Source organism: Somniosus microcephalus, chromosome 6, assembly GCF_052327205.1.
Source record: "Somniosus microcephalus isolate GS21.2 chromosome 6, FLI_Smic_1.0, whole genome shotgun sequence".
Taxonomy (NCBI): domain Eukaryota; kingdom Metazoa; phylum Chordata; class Chondrichthyes; order Squaliformes; family Somniosidae; genus Somniosus; species Somniosus microcephalus.
This window is the reverse complement of record NC_140992.1, coordinates 245259866-245279108: the sequence shown is the minus strand read 5'-3', so window position 1 is coordinate 245279108 and position 19243 is coordinate 245259866. Positions and strand designations below refer to the sequence as shown.

General features: G+C 42.5%; 1 protein-coding gene across 2 annotated transcripts in view; it reads left to right on the top strand.

Annotated features, from left to right (window-relative positions):
* The window catches only part of ist1 (IST1 factor associated with ESCRT-III), a 32826-nt gene extending 18521 nt beyond the window's left edge, over positions 1 to 14305 (top strand). For both annotated transcript variants that reach the window (XM_085991705.1, XM_085991704.1), the window contains exons 7-10: positions 2391 to 2558; positions 6856 to 6969; positions 11575 to 11626; positions 11756 to 14305. In XM_085991705.1, coding sequence (XP_085847831.1) covers positions 2391 to 2558; positions 6856 to 6969; positions 11575 to 11626; positions 11756 to 11967 — 546 coding nt within the window. In that variant the 3' untranslated portion in view covers positions 11968 to 14305. The remainder of the gene's footprint in view (positions 1 to 2390; positions 2559 to 6855; positions 6970 to 11574; positions 11627 to 11755) is intronic.
* The last annotated feature ends 4938 nt before the right edge of the window (positions 14306 to 19243 follow it).

Genomic DNA, 19243 nt, shown 5'->3' with positions numbered 1-19243 from the left:
CGAGTCTGTATAGTTAATAAACATGTTAGAATGCATATAGATAGGACATGCTGAGAGCATTTTATCTCGCACGAACCCCTCATCCCCATTCCAATGCTATAACTTTTTTTAAGGCTGAGATCATAAATGATAAATAGATGATTACTATTTTATTCATCCTGTTACAATTACTCGGTCCTTAATCAAAATCATATTGTGCTTATTTTTTATTATTGCAATTATATATTTTTAAGTGGTTGATGCAGCTGTGCTAGTCAGTCTTTAACTGCCTCAAATACGCCTGGTGCTATTCTTTAAAATGTGCTTCCCCACCCTCCCTTCACCTTTTGTAAAAAAAAATCAAAATCTTTGCACCCTAAAACTGCACCCTAAGTGATCACCTTAAAGTCAGTCCATGCGAGCAATACTAATGAATGTGTACAAATTTACCAAGACTCACCTAAAGTTTAGAAGGTCCAGATGCAACCTTTTATATCCTGAAGATGCCATTGGATTGATGTGGAAAAAATGAAAAATTGTGTCCATACTTAAGAAAAGACATACTTGCTCTCGAGTCAGTACAAAGAAGGTTCACTCGGTTAATCCCGGGGATGAGGGGATGGACATATGAGGAGAGGTTGAGTAGATTGGGACTCTACTCATTGGAGTTCAGAAGAATGAGAGGCGATCTTATTGAAACATATAAGATTGTGAAGGGGTTGGATCGGGTGGATGCGGGGAGGATGTTCCCGATGATGGGTGAAACTAGAACTAGGGGGCATAGTCTTAGAATAAGGGGCTGCTCTTTCAAAACTGAGATGAGGAGGAACTACTTCACTCAGAGGGTGGTAGGTCCATGGAATATGCTGCCCCAAAAAGCTGTAGAAGCTACATCATTACATAAATTTAAAACAGAAGTAGACAGTTTCCTAGAAGTAAAGGGAATTAAGGGTTACGGGGAGCGGGCAGGAATTTGGACATGAGTCTAGGTTCGGATCGGACATGGCCCTGTGGGTAACGGAGCGGGCCCAGGGGCCGTGTAGCCTGATCCTGCTCCATTTCGTGTGTCTAATTCTGTTGGTTCTGTGATAGTAGATTGGCGGTTAGGATCAGATCAGCCATGATCTTATTGAATGGCGGAGCAGGCTCGAGGGGCCGATTGGCCTACTCCTCCTATTTCTTAATGTTCTTATGAATTTGCTGATTTTTCAGTAAATTATAATACTTAAGGAATGGGCTAATGATTTTAATTCTAAAGTTATTCTCCAACTAACAGGAATTGTAAAATTAACGTTCCTTTTAACTGCTGTGGTAATGTGTTGTACAGCATAGAAACATATAGAAAAATAGAAGATAGGAGCAGGAGTAGTTGTTTCAGCAATCACTATACAGGAAACTTTGTGCTATCCGGCACCCACGGGACCGAGCTACTGCCGTTGCCTCAAAACTTCCGGATAGACCAGCGTCAATGTTATCAGATAGGAGCTTTGCATCTCCGTATCTGACAACAAAGACTGTTGCTCAGCAACAGCTTGTAAACACTCGGCCCAGTAGCTTGGAAGCGTCTCTGAAGCTGTTGCTAAGATACAGAGACGCTTTCTAGAGCCTGCCGTATCTGACCACAAACACTGTTGCTCAACAACAGCTTGTAAACACTCGGCCCAGTAGCTTGGAAGCGTCTCTGAAGCTGTTGCTAAGCTACAAAGACGCTATCCAGAGCCTGCCTGTGAAAAGGATGCTAGGAGAAGAAAAAAAACCTAACCAAAACGGCTGCTGATTTCTGCCGTTAGATCGAAGTTGCCGGACATTCAACCTCCGGATAGCACAAAGTTTCCTGTACTTTGTAGGTGTAATTAAGATCACAAGCACTCTGCAAGTTGTGATTCTAATTATTTAGAATCATGCAGCACCGAAGGAGGCCATTTGGCCCATCGTGTCTGTGCCGGCTCTTTGAAAGAGCTATCCAATTAGTCCCACTCCCCTGTTCTTTCCCCATAGCCCTGCAATTTTTTTTTCTTTTTCAAGTATGTATCCAATTCTCTTTTGAAAGTTATTGAATCCGTTTCCACCACTCTTTCAAACAGTGCACTCCAGATCATAACGGGCTGCTTAAAAAAGGAAAAAAATTTTCCTTTTCTCTCTCTTCACCCCCCCCCCCCCCCCCCCAACCCCCACCACCAATAACTGAAGTCCCTGATCCCTGGTACCATTCTAATAAATCTCTTCTGCACCCTCTCCAAGGCCTTCTGCATGGTTAACTAAGTGCTCAAAAGTTACAATACTGTATATCATTAATTTCTTGGGCTGGGGGGTGTGTACTCTGAAATTTGTAGGACCTTAGAGCTTTATTATATGGTAAAATTATATTCTTATTCACTACTTATTGAGCTGTTTTTTTAAATTATTTCTAGGGTGAAGCCCCAGTTGGAGTGGAAGCAGATTTGATTGACGTAGATAATGATGATAAGAAAGGTGGACCTGGTGGGGGAGGTGGTGGAGGATTCACAGCACCCACTACAGGCATTATGTCTATGCCAATACCATCTGTACCATTCTCATACCCTCCAAGAAAGGGACCAGTAAGTATTTTTTTTAAGTGAAAATTTCACACTTTAATTCCCCCTCCAACTTTCTTCACTTCTGCCTAGAACAATTTGCATTTATATAGCACCTTTAATGAAAAAAGACATCCCAAGGCACTTCATAGAGATGTAATCAGACAAAAATGGATGGTGAGACAAAGAAGAGGATATTAGGAGGGGTGACCAAAAGCTTGATCAAAAAGGGGAGTTTTCAGGAGGGCCTTAAAGGTGGAGAGGGAAGGAGGAAGGAGGGGTTTAAGGAGGAAATTTCAGAGTGTAGGTCCTAGACCGCTGAAGGCATGGACACCAATTGTGAAGCAAAAGGAGGGGGAGATGCACAACAAGCCGGAGTCAAAGGAACAGAGAGTTTGGGAAATAGGGAAGGGTGAGGCCATGAAGGAATTTAAACACGCGGTTGAAGATTTTCAATTTGGAGCATTGGTGACCGGGAGCCAGTGTGAGCCAGAAAGGCCACAGGTGATGGGTGAGCGGAACTTGGTGTGGGATAGGATATGGGCAGCAGAGCTTTGGATGAGATGAAGTGAAGAATGGGAGGCTGGCCAGGAGAGCATTGGTCATGCAAAGTATAACTTGAATCATACTGTCTCTTTGTGATTCTAAACCAGCCCTAATTGTGTTGAATCAGTTGTGTCTTTAGTTTTGGAGTACATGCTTGGGATGGATTATAAACAAAAAAACCTGAAGGGGTCTACCAAAAGTTAGCTGCCTGTTAACTATATCCACTCGTAACCTGTATTGTTAAGGATTTTCTTCAGGTGCGTGTGATAGTCTGCATGCTTCCGAAGCTTTTGTTTTGATGAAGCGTAGGCTTCTAAATCCTCTGGCTTAACAAAACAAGCATTTCTGTTGCATGAATGATGTCCTTTCTACAGGCAAGGAAACTACTTGTTCTTTTACTTCAACTAAACTAGATTTTCTAGTTGAATAAATCTGGTCATGTTGATTGACTTTCTTGACATGAAACTATAAATGTTTCATCTTTAATGTATCATACTAAACTTATTAAAAATATTTTTTTCAGTGATTGATCAGTGTTGGCTAGGATGGATTGGGAAACGTTACTTAAAGGGTTGACGGTGGATAGGCAATGGCAAACATTTCAAGATCGCATGGATGAACTACAGAATTTGTTCATCCCTGTTTGGCATAAAAATAAAACAAAAAAAGTGACTCAACCGTGGCTAACGAGGGAAATTAGGGATAGCATAAGATCCAAGGAGAGGACATATAATTTGGCCAGAAAAAGCAGCAAACCTGAGGATTGGGAGCACTTTAGGATTCAGCAAAGGAGGACAAAGGGATTAATTAGGAGAGGGAAAATAGATTACGAGAGTAAGCTTGCAGGGAACATAAAAACTGACTGTAAAAGCTTCTATAGATATGTGAAGAGAAAAAGATTGGTGAAGTCAAGCGTAGGTCCTTTGCAGTCAGAATCAGGGGAATTTATAATGGGGAACAAAGAAATGGCAGACCAATTAAATACATACTTTGGTTCTGTCTTCACACAGGCGGACACAAATAACCTCCCAGAGATGTCGGGGAACATAGGATCTAATGAGAGGGAGGAATTGAATGAAATCAGTATTTGTAGGAAAATGGTGTTGGGGAAATTGACGGGATTGAAGGCCGATAAATCCTCAGGGCCTGATAATCTACATCCTAGGGTACTTAAGGAAGTGGCCCTAGAAATAGTAGATGCATTGCTGGTTATCTTCCAAAATTCTACAGACTCTGGAACAGTTCCCATGGATTGGAGGGTAGCTAATGTTACCCCACTATTCAAAAACGGTGGTAGAGAGAAAATGGGGAATTATAGACCGGTAAGCCTGACATTGGTAGTGGGGAAAATGCTAGAGTCCATTATAAAAGATGTAATAGCAGAGCACTTGGAAAACAGTGACAGGATCGGACAAAGTCAACATGGATTTACAAAAGGTAAATCATGCTTGACTAATCTACTGGAATTTTTTGAGTCTGTAACTGGTAGATTAGATAAGGGAGAACCAGTGGATGTGGTGTATTTGGACTTTCAGAAGGCTTTCGATAAGGTCCCGCATAAGAGATTAACGTGCAAAGTTAAAGCACACGGGATTGGGGGTAAAGTACTGTCTTGGATAGAGAACTGGTTGGCAGACAGGAAGCAAAGAGTTGGAATAAATGGGTCTTTTTCCGAGTGGCAGGCAGTGACTAGTGGGGTACCGCAGGGATCGGTTCTGGGATCCCAGCTACAGGAAACTTTGGTTTATCCGGAGGTTAACTGTCCGGAATGCTCGAGCCACCGGCAAAAATCAGGAGCCGTTTCGTTAGGGTTTTTTTTTCTTTTCGTTGCTTTTTTGTCACCAGTCAGGCTCTGCAAGGTCTCGCTGAAGCTGTTGCTAAGCTACAGAGACGCTTGCAAGGTACGGCTGACTGTTTAGAAGCTGAGCAACAGGGTTTGTTGCCAGATACGGAGCTCAAAATCTCCGTATGTTTCAACATTAGCGCTGGTTTGTCCGGCACTTTTGATGGGACGGCAACAGCTCGGTCCCGTCGGTGCCGGATAGCACAAAGTTTCCTGTATTCACAATATATATTAATGATCTAGACGAGGGAACTAGATGTAATATCTCCAAGTTTGCAGACGACACAAAGCTGGGTAGGCGTGTGTGCTGTGAGGAGGGTGCAGAGAAACTCCAGTATGATTGGACAGGTTGGGTGATTGGGCAGATGCATGGCAAATGCAGTATAATGTGGATAAATGCGAGGTTATCCACTTCGGTGGCAAAAACAGGAAGAGAGATTATTATCTGAACGGCAATAGATTGGGAAAAGGGGAAGTGCAACGAGACCTGGGTGTCCTTGTGCACCAGTCGCTGAAGGTAAGCATGCAGGTGCAGCAGGCGGTTAAGAAGGCAAATGGTATTTTGGCCTTCATAGCGAGAGGATTCGAGTACAGGAGCAAGGATGTCTTGCTGCAGTTGTACAGGGCCTTGGTGAGACCACACCTTGAGTATTGTGTGCAATTTTGGTCACCTTATCTGAGGAAGGATATTCTTGCCATGGAGGGAGTGCAGCGAAGATTCACCAGACTGATACCTGGGATGGCAGGAATGACGTATGGGGAGAGATTGGGTCGATTAGGCTTATATTCGCTAGAGTTTAGAAGAATGAGAGGGGATCTCATTGAAACTTATAACATTCTAACAGGACTAGACAGACTAGATGCAGGAAGGATGTTCCCAATGGCGGGGGAGTCTAGAACCAGTGGTCACAGTCTAAGGATAAGGGGTAAGCCATTTAGGACTGAGATGAGGAGGAATTTCTTCACCCAGAGAGTGGTGAACCTGTGGAATTCTCTACCACACAAGGCAGTTGAGGCCAATTCATTAAATATATTCAAGAAGTAGTTAGATATATTTCTTAAGGCTAAAGGGATCAAGGGATATGGGGAGAAAGCAGGGACAGGGTACTGAATTTGGATGATCAGCCATGATCTCATTAAATGGCGGAACAGGCTCAAGGGGCCGAATGGCCTACTCCTGCTCCTATCTTCTATGTTTCTATGTTCCATCTACTAATGTAGGCTAATCATGTCATGTTAAAAATTGGTGATTTCTGGTGAAGTAATGCTTCAGTTACTCTGCTAGACTGACAACTTGAATGGAGTGTGGTTGATCAGATTAGAACCCTTGAATTCTCAACCAGTTTTCCCTGTTTCCTAGATGGCCATAATACAGTGACAAGTATATCATCAAATCTCACTGTACCTGACTTAGAGAGTGGGTGGGGTGTGCGGGAAATCAATTGGAAAGGGATAAGCTCCCTAATTGTGTGTGTCTGTGTATGATATTTTTTACTAAGGTTGCAAAAAGGTAACCCAGATACACAGCAACTTTATAGAAGTGCAATCCAAATTAAATTTGCTTGTAGTCTCCACTGAAATGTGGTTTGCTGGGTTTTTTTCAAGGATATTTTCCAATTCAAATGTATTCTGTATTATCTAAATTAGTGATTTAGTATGGCACTGATGAGAATTGAGGATGCACATCCCTAGTTTTCTTCTCTTATGGGAGGGGTAGAAAAATAATGCCCCCCCCACCAAGCTAGCTTTAAGGTACAATGAATAACAATAGTTAAAGCTGAGCTATGTAATCCTGTTTGATTTGATAGTCCAGACATCAGATGTGATGCTGTGGTAGTCAGCAAAAACATACATCAGAGTTGTGTTGGGTTGGGGATGGGAGGTGGTATGCATAGTATTTGGTTGAATCCTGCCTATTTTTGTTTCTCCTAGGATAACTTTAATGGTCTGTCAGTGGACACTTATCAGCCATTCAACAACTTCCAGCCACCCAACATGGGGGGTAACCCCCCTCCGATACCAACACACCCACCAACATACGAATCTGTAAGTTGCTGAGGTTCTTTCGCAACAACAGACCTGAGCCTGACCAATGGGAGAGTGGATAATCAGGAAAGATGTTGTTTTAATCATACTTCTGGTGCTTTCAACCATACATTAACACTACTAACAACATTGCACCTCAGCCTTGCTGTTTTGACTCATAATCTTACATGATGTTAGTCAGTATTCCTTGTGTTGTGCCTGAGATGTAAACCATCAAAAAAATGTAATTGTTGATTTGCACAGTATTCCATGGCCCACTTAAACTTTTGATATTTTACTGCCAAACAACCTCTCTGGCACTGAAAATTAACTATTAGCAGAGTGGAATCTCATTCCTTCAAGTTTTAATTGTTGTTGGAGATTTTAAAACTGTAAAAGAAAATTTTTTAACTTTTCCTTTCTGTCTTTTTTTTTCTCTCTCAATCCAATCTTTCTTTCCCTCCCTTTATTTCTCTTTCTGTACCTGATTTGACATTGAATTCACCCACTCCAAATTACACTTCAGTCCTTGTGCTGTTAAGTTCACAATCCTTCAATCTGATTGGTTAAGGAGATGCACAGTTGTTTGCCCTGTTCACTCGGGTCCCAGATGCTCCGTTTCCCTCGCTGTGACATTATAAGCTCGCACTTTCAGCAAATTGCCATGGAAAAAAATTAAAATCCTAAAGGGGCAAGGCTAACTAATGGCAGACACCGTTAGATGCCCTGCTACAGCAAAATCTGGCTCAAAGTTTCTGGGGGCTGTGGCCAGTACACTGATATGCTAAATGTAGTCTCACTTGATTATTAAATAGTACTTGCATATATGTGCAAAAGGAATACTGAAAATCATTTCACTAACCAGGTTGCCTCATTTTCTGGAGGATCCATTAATATTAGCATTTTCAGGAAATCAGTGGCTTCAAAAATATATTATTTTAAAATTTATTCCATGAATATGTGTAATGTTTAATAAGTAATCTCTGCTTTGAAGTGTGTTCAGAATGCATAATCTGATGAAACTGAACTGGTAATTTATAAATACATTATTAAATATAAGTTTTTGATTTGTGATTTATTCAGAAAAGCCACAGCAGTACTTTGTTTACATTGTTGTAATGTTCGGCAACTAGATTTTGTGTAAACTTGCATTTTTGTGTCAGATTTTAAGTTGCAGAATACTAGGGCTGCTATTTTTACTGGTAATTATCAGTGAATCATGTATTTTAGAATTGGCGTTTAAAAAAAATGTCCAGGGTTAATTTGTATTTTTACAGCTCTTAACACAGACAGACATTCAAATTGTACACCACATTAAGCTAACACTTTCTCGCTGAATAGGTGGGCGATAAGTTAAATGGTCACACGGGTGTTGGCATTTTGCGGTAGGTGGTTTGTGTGCAGGAGTACTGCTGGAACTTAATCATCTACAACTGTGCAGTTTACCAGAGCTGTAATCCACTGCTTATCTGGATGGGACCATCCTACCTGTTGTGGCATTAGCATAGAAACATAGAAGATAGGAGCAGGAGTAGGCCATTCGGCCCCTCGAGCCTGCTCTGCCATTCAATGAGATCATGGCTGATCATCCAAACTCAGTACCCTGTCCCTGCCTTCTTCCCATATCCCTTGATCCCTTTAGCCTTAAGAAATATATCTAACTCCTTCTTGAATATATTTAATCAATTGGCCTCAACTGCCTTCTATGGTAGAGAATTCCACAGGTTCACCAGTCTCTGGGTGAAGAAATTCCTCCTCATCTCTGTCCTAAATGGCTTACCCCTTATCCTTAGACTGTGACCACTGGTTCTGGACTCCCCCGCCACCGGGAACATCCTTCCTGCATCTAGTCTGTCTAGTCCTGTTAAAATTTTATAAGTTTCAATGAGATCCCCTCTCATTCTTCTAAACTCCAGCGAGTATAAGCCCAATCGACCCAATCGCTCCTCATACGTCATTCCTGCCATCCCAGGTATCAGTCTGGTGAATCTTCGCTACACTCCCTACATGGCAAGAACATCCTTCCTCAGATAAGGCGACCAAAACTGCACACAATACTCAAGGTGTGGTCTCATCAAGGCCCTGTACAACTGCAGCAAGACACCCTTGTTCCTGTACTCGAACCCTCTCGCTACGAAGGCCAACATACCATTTGCCGCCTTAACCGCCTGCTGCACCTGCATGCTTACCTTCAGCGACTGGTGCACAAGGACACCCAGGTCTCGTTGCACTTCCCCTTCTCCCAATCTATTGCCATTCAGATAATAATCTGCCTTCCTGTTTTTGCCACCAAAGTGGATAACCTTGCATTTATCCACATTATATTGCATCTGCCCAATCACCCAACCTGTCCAAATCATACTGGAGTTTCTCGGCATCCTCCTCACAGCACATGCGCCCACCCAGCTTTGTGTCATCTGCAAACTTGGAGATATTACATCTAGTTCCCTCGTCTAGATCATTAATATATCAGTGCAGCTAACAGTCTCAGAGTGTGTAAAGCCAGTACACAAGGACTATGCCCCACATTCTGGTCTGGTCTTAACCCATTCTCTTGCTTCTGTTTTTAGTGGTTTGAGTGTGGCATTCACAGATTTAATCCTTGACATTTTGGTGGGAGGAATGAGGAGGGGCAGTGTAAGCTGGGGGGTGCAATCGTGGGGGGGGGTGCATGAACAGAGACACCTGGGGCTTTATGTGCACAAATCGCTGAAGGTTCAAGGGCATATGGGATCCTGGGCTTCGTGGGTGGAGTTATAGAGTGCAGTAGCGGGCAAGTTGTGATGAACCTTTGTGGAGCGCTGGTTTGGCCTCAACTGGGGTGGTGTCCGGTTCTGGGCACCGCACTTTGGGAGGGATGTGAGGGCTTCAGAGGGGCTGCAGAGATTTGCGGGGATGGTTCCAGGGATGTGGGACTTCAGTTGCGTGGATGGACTGGAGAGGCTGGGGTTGTTCTCCTTGGAGCAGAGAAGATTTGATGGAGGTGTTCGGGGTCGTGGGGGTTCTGGACAGAGTGGGTGGGGAGGGGCTGCTCCCGTTGGTGGGGGGGTCAGGAACCGGAGGGTGCGGATTTGGGGTGGTTGGCGGAGGAGTCGGGGGCGACGTGGGGAGGGACTTTTTTGTGCGGCGGGTGGTTGGGATCTGGAGTGCACTGCCTGGGAGGGTGGTGGAGGCGGACTCGGTTGTGGCTTTCGGGGGGGAATTGGCTAAGTACCTGAAAGAAGGGATTTTGTAGGGCTGCGGGGGAAGGACGGGGGATGTGGCTGGCTGGGGTGCTCTTGCGGGGAGCCGGCGTGGGCTCGATGGGCCAGGTGGCCTCCTTCTGTGCTGTGGCCATATATTGTGAATAGCTGAGGTCTTAGGACCGATTCCTGTGGTACCCCACTAGTCACTGCCTGCCACTCGGAAAAAGACCCGTTTATTCCAACTCTTTGCTTCCTGTCTGCCAACCAGTTCTCTATCCAAGTCAGTACCTTGCCCCCAATCCCATGTGCCTTAACTTTACACGCTAATCTCTTATGCGGGACCTTATCGAAAGCCTTCTGAAAGCACAAATACACCACATCCACTGGTTCTCCCTTATCTATTTTACCAGTTACATTCTCAAAAAATTCCAGTAGATTAGTCAAGCACTATCCATGTTGACTTTGTCCGATCCTGTCACTGTTTTCCAAGTGCTCTGCTATTACATCTTTTATAATGGACTCTTAACATTTTCCCCACTACCGATGTCAGGCTTACCGGTCTATAATTCCCCGTTTTCTCTCTACCACCTTTTTTAAATAGTGGGGTTACATTAGCTACCCTCCAATCCATGGGAACGGTTCCAGAGTCTATAGAATTTTGGAAGATGACCAGCAATGCATCTACTATTTCTAGGGCCACTTCCTTAAGTACCCTAGGGTGTAGATTATCAGGCCCTGGAGATTTATCGGCCTTCAATCCCGTCAATTTCCCTAACACCATTTCCCTACAAATACTGATTTCTTTCAGTTCCTCCCTCTCATTAGACCCTATGTTCCCTGACATCTCTGGGAGGTTATTTGTGTCCTCCTTTGTGAAAACAGAACCAAAGTATGTATTTAATTGGTCTGCCATTTCTTTGTTCCCCATTATAAATTCCCCTGATTCTGACTGCAAGGGACCTACGCTTGACTTCACCAATCTTTTTCTCGTCACATATCTTGCAGAGTTACCGGGAGTTGAGTGGGAAGGGCCTCCAGTGACGGGTCTACCCTGCTAGGTTCCATTAATGAACCAGAATGGGTGATTAATCTACCAACCATTGTCTTGGAATACTGCGGACTTCCTGGCTCAGGCATTGGATTACCAGGTCTACCACAGGGAGTTGATTTGGATCTGCGCTTCTATTACCAAGTCCAATGCAACACTCTAGGCTTACTCATCATCAGCTGCTTAATCCAGGTCCTCAAGTGAGAGAATTTAACAAAGCAGCATGCCAGCTTTGAGATTGACTCTCCCTTCCAGAGACAGGTTGATGTAGGTCAGAGCCCTCCTCTAAGCATGCGCTTCCCCTTTACCACCTCACAGCATGCAGTTGCTGGTGACATTGCTGTCGTTAAAGTTGACTTGATTGTATAACTGATAATTGGTGTTGTTTAACAGATTGATGATGTTAAAAGTACTGACACTCGTTTGCCTTCTTCCAAGCTTCCTGGTAAGTCGATACAGATTTTTTGGTTTAATCTCTTTATGTAGTTCACTGGTGAAAATGTTTTTGTGACTAATGTTAGCATATGTGGTACTACATAGCACACATTAATTTTTGTTAATTGTATTTTTATAGGCCCTTCAGTCCCGGTTCCTGCACCTCGGCAGATGCCAGGACCTGCTGCTGGTCCGAGCGACTTTATTTACGATAACATGACGCTACCAGAGTTGCCCTCTGTGCCTGACACCCTACCGACAGCATCTGTTGGTGGCACTTCCACAGCTTCAGAAGATATTGATTTTGATGATCTGTCTCGTAGATTTGAGGACTTGAAGAAGAAAACTTAATTTAATAATCAAGAAAGCTGTTCTTTAATTTTCATGGAGTAATTCTAAATTCACTGGTGTATCTCTACTCGAACCTGAAGCTTTATAATTGAACCAGATGCTATGTATGCTGGAATATTAACACTCCTTTCTTGAAAAATCCTTTGGATTTCTCTCAGTGGTTGCTATACTATAATTTCAGATATTATTCTAACCAGGCCCTGGTTATATTTATGGGGGTCTTGCAAAAAAAAAACAGGGCTTATGGTTGGTTGAGCATTGATTCAAATCCAGTTTTGGCCATGACCTCAGATCTTTATTAATCTACACTCGGCAACATGCTAACTTGACTCTGCCTATGTCTCTCTCTCTCTCGGTGCCCCAAATGATCAGGAATGACAGGTGCATTTGAAAGAATGGACATTGTGTTACATTGGTCATAGTGAAATTGCATGTGATCTCAAACTTGTATAAGAGAAAATTCAATTGTCAGTAACACTTGGTAAAAGTGTATATTGTTTTCAGCCAGTTATTTATGCAGTATCTTGTGTATTCCAAAAAGAAGTGATTTATACCTTCCTATTTACAGGTGGGGATTCCTTGTACTATTTACAGTCTAACTTAAACCCGATCTGTAATGAAGCCTCTGTAACATTGTCATTTTGTTTCAGTCTTGTTAAAATGAAATTTGAACTTTCAGCACTGGAAAAGATATGCTTGAAAGAAGGTCTACAAATCAACTTTAATAGCATTCCAATTGCATTTTCTTAACATAGGTAGTCTTCTCATTCAACAACAAATCTAAAATATTTTTAAAAGATTTAGGTTGCACAGGTTAGACTTTTGGCCATTTTAAAATTGTGACCTAGGTAGTCTGATGAAGCTCTATTGCAGAGGTATTTACTAATTTCAGGTTGAGGACTAGCATCTTAAACAGTAACTTGCTCACAAGTCGCTTCAACAGTGTGGAAACTCCATGTTCTTCTTTTTAACAATAGCATATGCACCACCTATATATGATTCAAACACCAATGGAAACCCAGTAGCATCAAGTTTTTATTTACCCTTGGATTCCATAAACTGAGTATGTTTAATTACTTTTCTAAACTAGATCGTTAACACTTATTTCCACAAACTAATTGTCTAAAGTTTGGTTGTATAACATAGTGCAAGACTCCTCAGTTCCGTACCATGTGTCAAGAGGATGAACTGGAGTTCTGACACCACAGAGCCTTACCACTGCTGTGGCCTCCCAGTGGCAATGGGCTGCAAAAGTTTCCATGCTGTTCAGCCCTTTGTCCCAACTAGGAGCATCCAAGACTGGAACATTCAGTAACCGTTTACACTGAGTTTCTTAGCCTTCTGCTTGGGGTGAAGTACGGAAAATATATTTGAGTGGAGTAGAAAACTATGGAGTAACTCCTTGTTGGGAGCCCATAACTGAGGTAATGGTTCTTGGAGCCACTGGCCTGTGCTTTTTGGTGGAGAAGGTGTGTAATACAGTGGGATTACTGGAGGCAAAATGGGGGAGAAAATACATTACTGCTCACAAGGTTTGCAGTTGGCCCTCGGGCTGTATTTGAGTACCGCTACGCTACTGTGTCTCAAAGTTCCAGTAATCACCAAGAGTTGCAATCTGGTGAATGTAATTGGACACTACAGCAGAGCCAGGTTAACTCTGCATGGCCTAAGATTGTGTGTATATATATTTAAAAAAAAAATAACCAAGGCTTGGCATGCGGTATCCTGGGTTTCATAGCTTCCTGCACCGTCTTGCACATTCTGTTCATCTAATGAGGTCGTTAAAAATCTTTTAATGCAACAAAACTACCATCCTTTACAACAGTTTGAAATGATTGTTTATCTTGTAAATTTTCTCTTCCGATTAGACTGGTTCTTAATAGCTGTCAACTGAACTAGACACAGCAGGAATAGTAATGAACTCTGATTTTCCAGAGTTGATTTGCACATGCGTGCATCTATGATTGATGTCATAATGTCCATGAGGCCTGGATGCAGTAAAAATAACTTTCAAACAGTGAGTAGCCAGCCAGTAGTCATGTGGCAGTCTAATTTATTAATGGATTGAGAGTAACTGTTCAGTGAAGTACTGAATAGTTCATAATAAATCACTAACAACTCTACTTTCAATAATATTCCTCTGAATTTTCACCTTGTAATGTGTTGATTGACATGATTTTCTATATCCTTATGTTAATCATAATAAACAATGTTTCAAAGGCCTTATTAGTCAGATGTTGGGGTCCTTACCTTTACAAAAATATGTGCAGACTTGGTGTTCATGATTTTGTTTATATTATATGTTTAAACATTGCTAAATAAAACAACTTTAAGGGTTTCTGTTGGTTGTAGTTCTGTTAATTCAGTGGCATCTAAAATTTTCCTTGCACACTTCCCAGTCCCAACTGAACATTTATGTAGCAATTGTAACTGAAGCTAGATATAAAATTGCATATTGGCATTGCCTGCTTGTGCTGCTGATAATAGCCATCCTCTGTCCACTAGTTTCAGACTAAAAGAACGGAGTCCTGAAATTCATTATGCTCACCAGTTTGCCCTGACACTGATTGTCCCAAATCCTGGGGACGGGGTCATTAGCATAGAGGGGAGGTGCCCATGCCATTTCTAGCATTCTGGGAGGGGGTGGGGCAAGAACTTTAGGCTGGCATCCTGTCACTCTGGGGAGTATGGAGGGTGCTGCTGTTACGGCTGAAAAGACTGTTTTTGCAAAATAAATTATGCTTGTACTTGCTATCCTAACAGCATTTGATCACTCTTGAGTGTTGGGAAATTGGAAATGTAGACCCTGCTTTTGCCAGTAAGGAGGTGCATGGCATAATGCTGCCAGTCTCATCTTGTCTGATCAGCAAGGGGTGTGGATACAAGGAGCACCCTCGCCACCCTCCTGTTGGAATTTTTCAAAAGACAAAAAGGCACAGTGACTCGGCAGAGCCATGTCCTGTCCCAAATGCTGGCCCTTCTCCCTAACTTACAATGCAGATGCAGGAATTTCAAGGCTTGCGTGTTTTCAGTCAGTCCAGTGTGTGGTGTCGTCATCCACATGCCTTAATTTATCTTCTCCCCTTTCTAAGATTACTGCCTCATGTCCCAGCTTGTCTTCCATCCTGTTCCTTCATGAAACCAGCAATCTAATTCCAAAATTCAGGTATCCTTGACAACTTGCTTGTTTTCCTCTTTTCCCCCTTCCCTCCAACATCTACACACAGTGATGTAGCTTGAGATACAGAATTCAACAGAGTGGGGAATTGAACTTTCATCCACCAATGCTAAGCACCTCATCAAGACTGGACAGCTTTTAGTAAACTAACAAATTATAGATGTGTGGTACAAAAGCAAAATACTGAATATGCTGGAAATTCTCAGCAGGTCAGGCAGAATCTGTGGAGAGAGAAACCAAGTTAACGATGATCTTTTGTCAGAACTGGGAAAGGTTAGAGATTTACCAGTTTTTAAGCAAGTACAGAGGCAGGGAGGAGAGGAAAACAAAATGGAAGGTCTATGATAGGGTGGAAGACGGGAGTGATTAAATGACTAAAGGGATGGTGGTGGTGCAAAGCAAAAGGAGATGGTAATGGAACCAGTAAAAAATGAGTCCGGAGGAGCTGTAAATGGCAACATCAGAACCATTAACAGCTGTCTGGAAAAAATGCGAGTGGTGGTTATGATCTGAAAATGTTGAACTCAATGTTGAGTCCAAAAGGCTGTAAAGTGCCTAATCGAAAGATGAGGTGCTGTTCCTTGAGCTTCATTGGAACAATGTAGGAGGCCGAGGTCAGAGTGGGATGGAGAATTAAAATGGCAAGTGACCGGAAGCTCAGGATCATGCTTGCGTACTGAATGGAGGTGTTCAGAGTGATCACTCAATCTGCGTTTGGTCTCCCCAACGCAGAGGAGACCACATTGTGAGCAGTGAATACAGTATACGTACTTGAAAATAGTACAAGTAAATCGCTGTTTCACCTGGAAGGAGTGTTTGGGACCCTGGTCAGTGGGAAGATGTTAAATCTCCTGCGCTTGTATGGGTAGCTGCTTTGGGAAGGGGAGCGGGTAATGGAAGAGTGGACCAGGGTGTCACAGAGGGAACGGTCCCTTCGGAATGCAGGGAGGGGAGGGGGAAGATGTGTTTGATGGTGGCATCGTGTTGAATATACAGGCTGGTGGGGTGGAAGGTGAGGACAAGGTGGACCCTTTCGTGGTTCTAGGAGGGAGGGGAAGAGGAAGGGGTGAGGGTAAGAAGCATTGGAAATGGGATGGACACGGTCGAGGGCCCTGCCAACCAGGGTGATGGGGAATCCTCGGTTCAGGAAAAAGGAAAGCAGTGGTGTGGACATGTGGTATTTACTTTGATCTACATTTACAAAAGGAGAATTGTAAAAATAATTGATCCCTTTCATGTTTTAACAATCTTGCTTTTTGAGCACATGAATCTATTTTTTCCTAGATAAATGATGCAAACAGCAGTGCTTTCCTTCAATCCCTCCCTATTCTCTCCTCCACAAAAGGCTGATTAGACACTAAGCAAGATTTTGGAAAAGTTATGGAGAGGTGAGAAAGCACGGTTGAGGTGGCACATTCGGAGGAAGCTTTGAAAGTGATGGAGCAAATTAAATGTCAAAGGAACCAAGCTTGTTTGTCAGACTTTGAAGAATCATTGAAGAGGATAATTCATATTTATGACATTATAAGAGCTTTCTCAAGCATGAGAGGCCAGTATCCGTTGTGCTGCAATATTCTGCTTATTCCATTATTATCTTACTGCCTTCTAAAACTCACTTTATGGATCATATTAAATCACCATCACTACAATGAATCATCATCCAATCCAATAAACTTGTATTGGACTAGATTTTCCACCCATTGACAAATGAACAGGTGAAAAAACGAATCCATTGTTAAATTGTAATTAATTATCATTCATCATCACTTGGCACATTCAGTTATTGCGGCACAATTGTTAATCCTTCAGTATAGATGTCGTGCTTCAACAACCACAAAGTGTATTGACCACCTGCACCTGAAAGCACTGTTTGGAGGGGGAGGAGTTAGAGAAATGGATTTATATATATTTTTTAAAAAGCTGTCATTCAGAGTTTGCATTATTTAAAATAAAACCCATTGGAAAAACACACACCTCTGCTGAAGTGAATTCACTGCTTTCAGGATTTAGATCATTATATACTATTCATTCTTCATTCTTACTATATTGTCTAAGCCTCTTGAGCATGTTCTTGCATAATAATATCTCTTTATGGGCTTTGTTCTTTTATTGCATAATGTACAAAGTATTTTATCCTGTATTTTCTGAAAGTTCTCCCTATATAACATGAACATATTAAATGAAATTTTAAACAAAATGTTAAGTGCTTTATTTTAACAGTTTTTTTTAAACCTGATGTTCTATGCTCATCTGCTTAGTCAGGTGGGACTGTATATACAATAGCTTGATGTTCAAGGAAAATGTGGAAATAAATTGTAACAATTGCACTGCTTTCACTGAAACCCAACTAAAATTGAGAAGACTTTCACCCCATCAGCCAGTGCTGGCTTTATGTCTGTGTCCTGGGACAGTTTTCTAATTCCCTGTACCAGTCAGTCCATTACAACTTTGTTTTTGTAAATATTCTGAAAGCCAAAATGAAGCTTAATTGAAAATATGCAATTCTGTTAGCTTGGGGTACAACCAAGTCCATTGATAAATATGGAGTTATAATAAATCTATTAACCATTCCACCTCATAGCTGGTTTGCTAATTTTAGGAATTTAATCTATATAAGCAAGGTGATGAATTATTTGCTATCTGACGTGTTATTGCAAGGGACAGAGATATTCAGTTCATATAATAACCTACATTTATGGACATCAGTAAAGCTGGTAGTGGGTCTTAAGGTATAAAGTGATAAACAAATTAAATCTGTTTTCATTGAAGAGAAAGGGTTATTGTAATGCATGCTTCTAAATTCTTGAGAAGGAAACTGATGAGATGTTCAGTAGTTCTTGGTGATGAACCAAGAGCAGTGAATGGAGAACAGGAGGAGGGGGACAAATAGAAACAGGAAGCCAAATCAAAATATAATTGAATTTGTCATCCCAGGGCAATGTCACCCATGGCCATGTCACCTGTTGTTAACTTCTGTAATAAACAACCACCAATTACAACAACACCAACTTGTATTTATATAGCGCCTTTACTGTAGTAAAACGTCCCAAGGCGTTTCACAGGAGTGTTATAAGACAACCATTTGACACTGAGCCACATAAGAAATTAGGGCAGATGACCAAAAGCTTGGTCAAAGAGGTAGGTCCTAAGGAGCATCTTAAAGGAGGGTGGAGAGGTTTAGGGAAGGAGTTCCAGAGCTTAGAGCCTAGGCAGCTGAAGGCATAGCCGCCGATGGTTGAGCGATTTATAATCAGGGATGCTCAAGAGGGCAGAATTTGAGGAGCGCAGATATCTCTAGGTGGGGTGGGGTTTGTAGGCCTGAAGGAAATTAGAGAGATCGGGAGGGGCGAGGCTTTGGAGGGAATTGAAAACAAGGATGAGAATTTTTAAATTGAGACGTTGCTTAACCGGGAGCCAATGTAGGTCAGCGAGCACGTGTGATGGGTGAACGATACTTGGTGCGAGCCAGGACGTGGGCCGCCGAGTTTTGGATGACCTCGAGTTTACGTAGGGTAGAATGTGGGAGGCCAGCCAGGAGTGTGTTGGAATAGTCAAGTCTAGAGGTAACAAAGGCATGGATGAGTGTTTCAGCAGCAGATGAGCTGAGGTAGGGTGGAGGTGGAGATGGGCGATGTTACGGAGATGGAAATAGGCGGTCTCAGTTATGCTGCAGATATGTGGTCAGAACCTCATTTCAGGGTCAAATATGACACCAAGGTTGCAAACAGTGTGGTTGAGTCTCAGACAGATGCTAACAGAGTTTGTGGTGGGGACCAAAGACAATGGCTTTGGTCTTCCCACTATTTAATTGGAGAATGGTGGTGGACCATTAAACAACTAACAGGAGGAGGAGGCTCCAAGAATATCCCCATCCTCAATGATGGTGGAGCCCAGCACATGAGTGCAAAAGACAAGGCTGAAGTGTTTGCAACCAACTTCAGCCAGAAGTGCCGAGTGGATGATCCACATCGGCCCCAACATCACAGAAGCCAGTCTTCAGCTAATTTGATTCACTCCACGTGATATCAAGAAATGACTGAGCGCACTGGATACAGCAAAGGCTATGGGCCCCGAAAACACCCTGGCTATCGTGCTGAA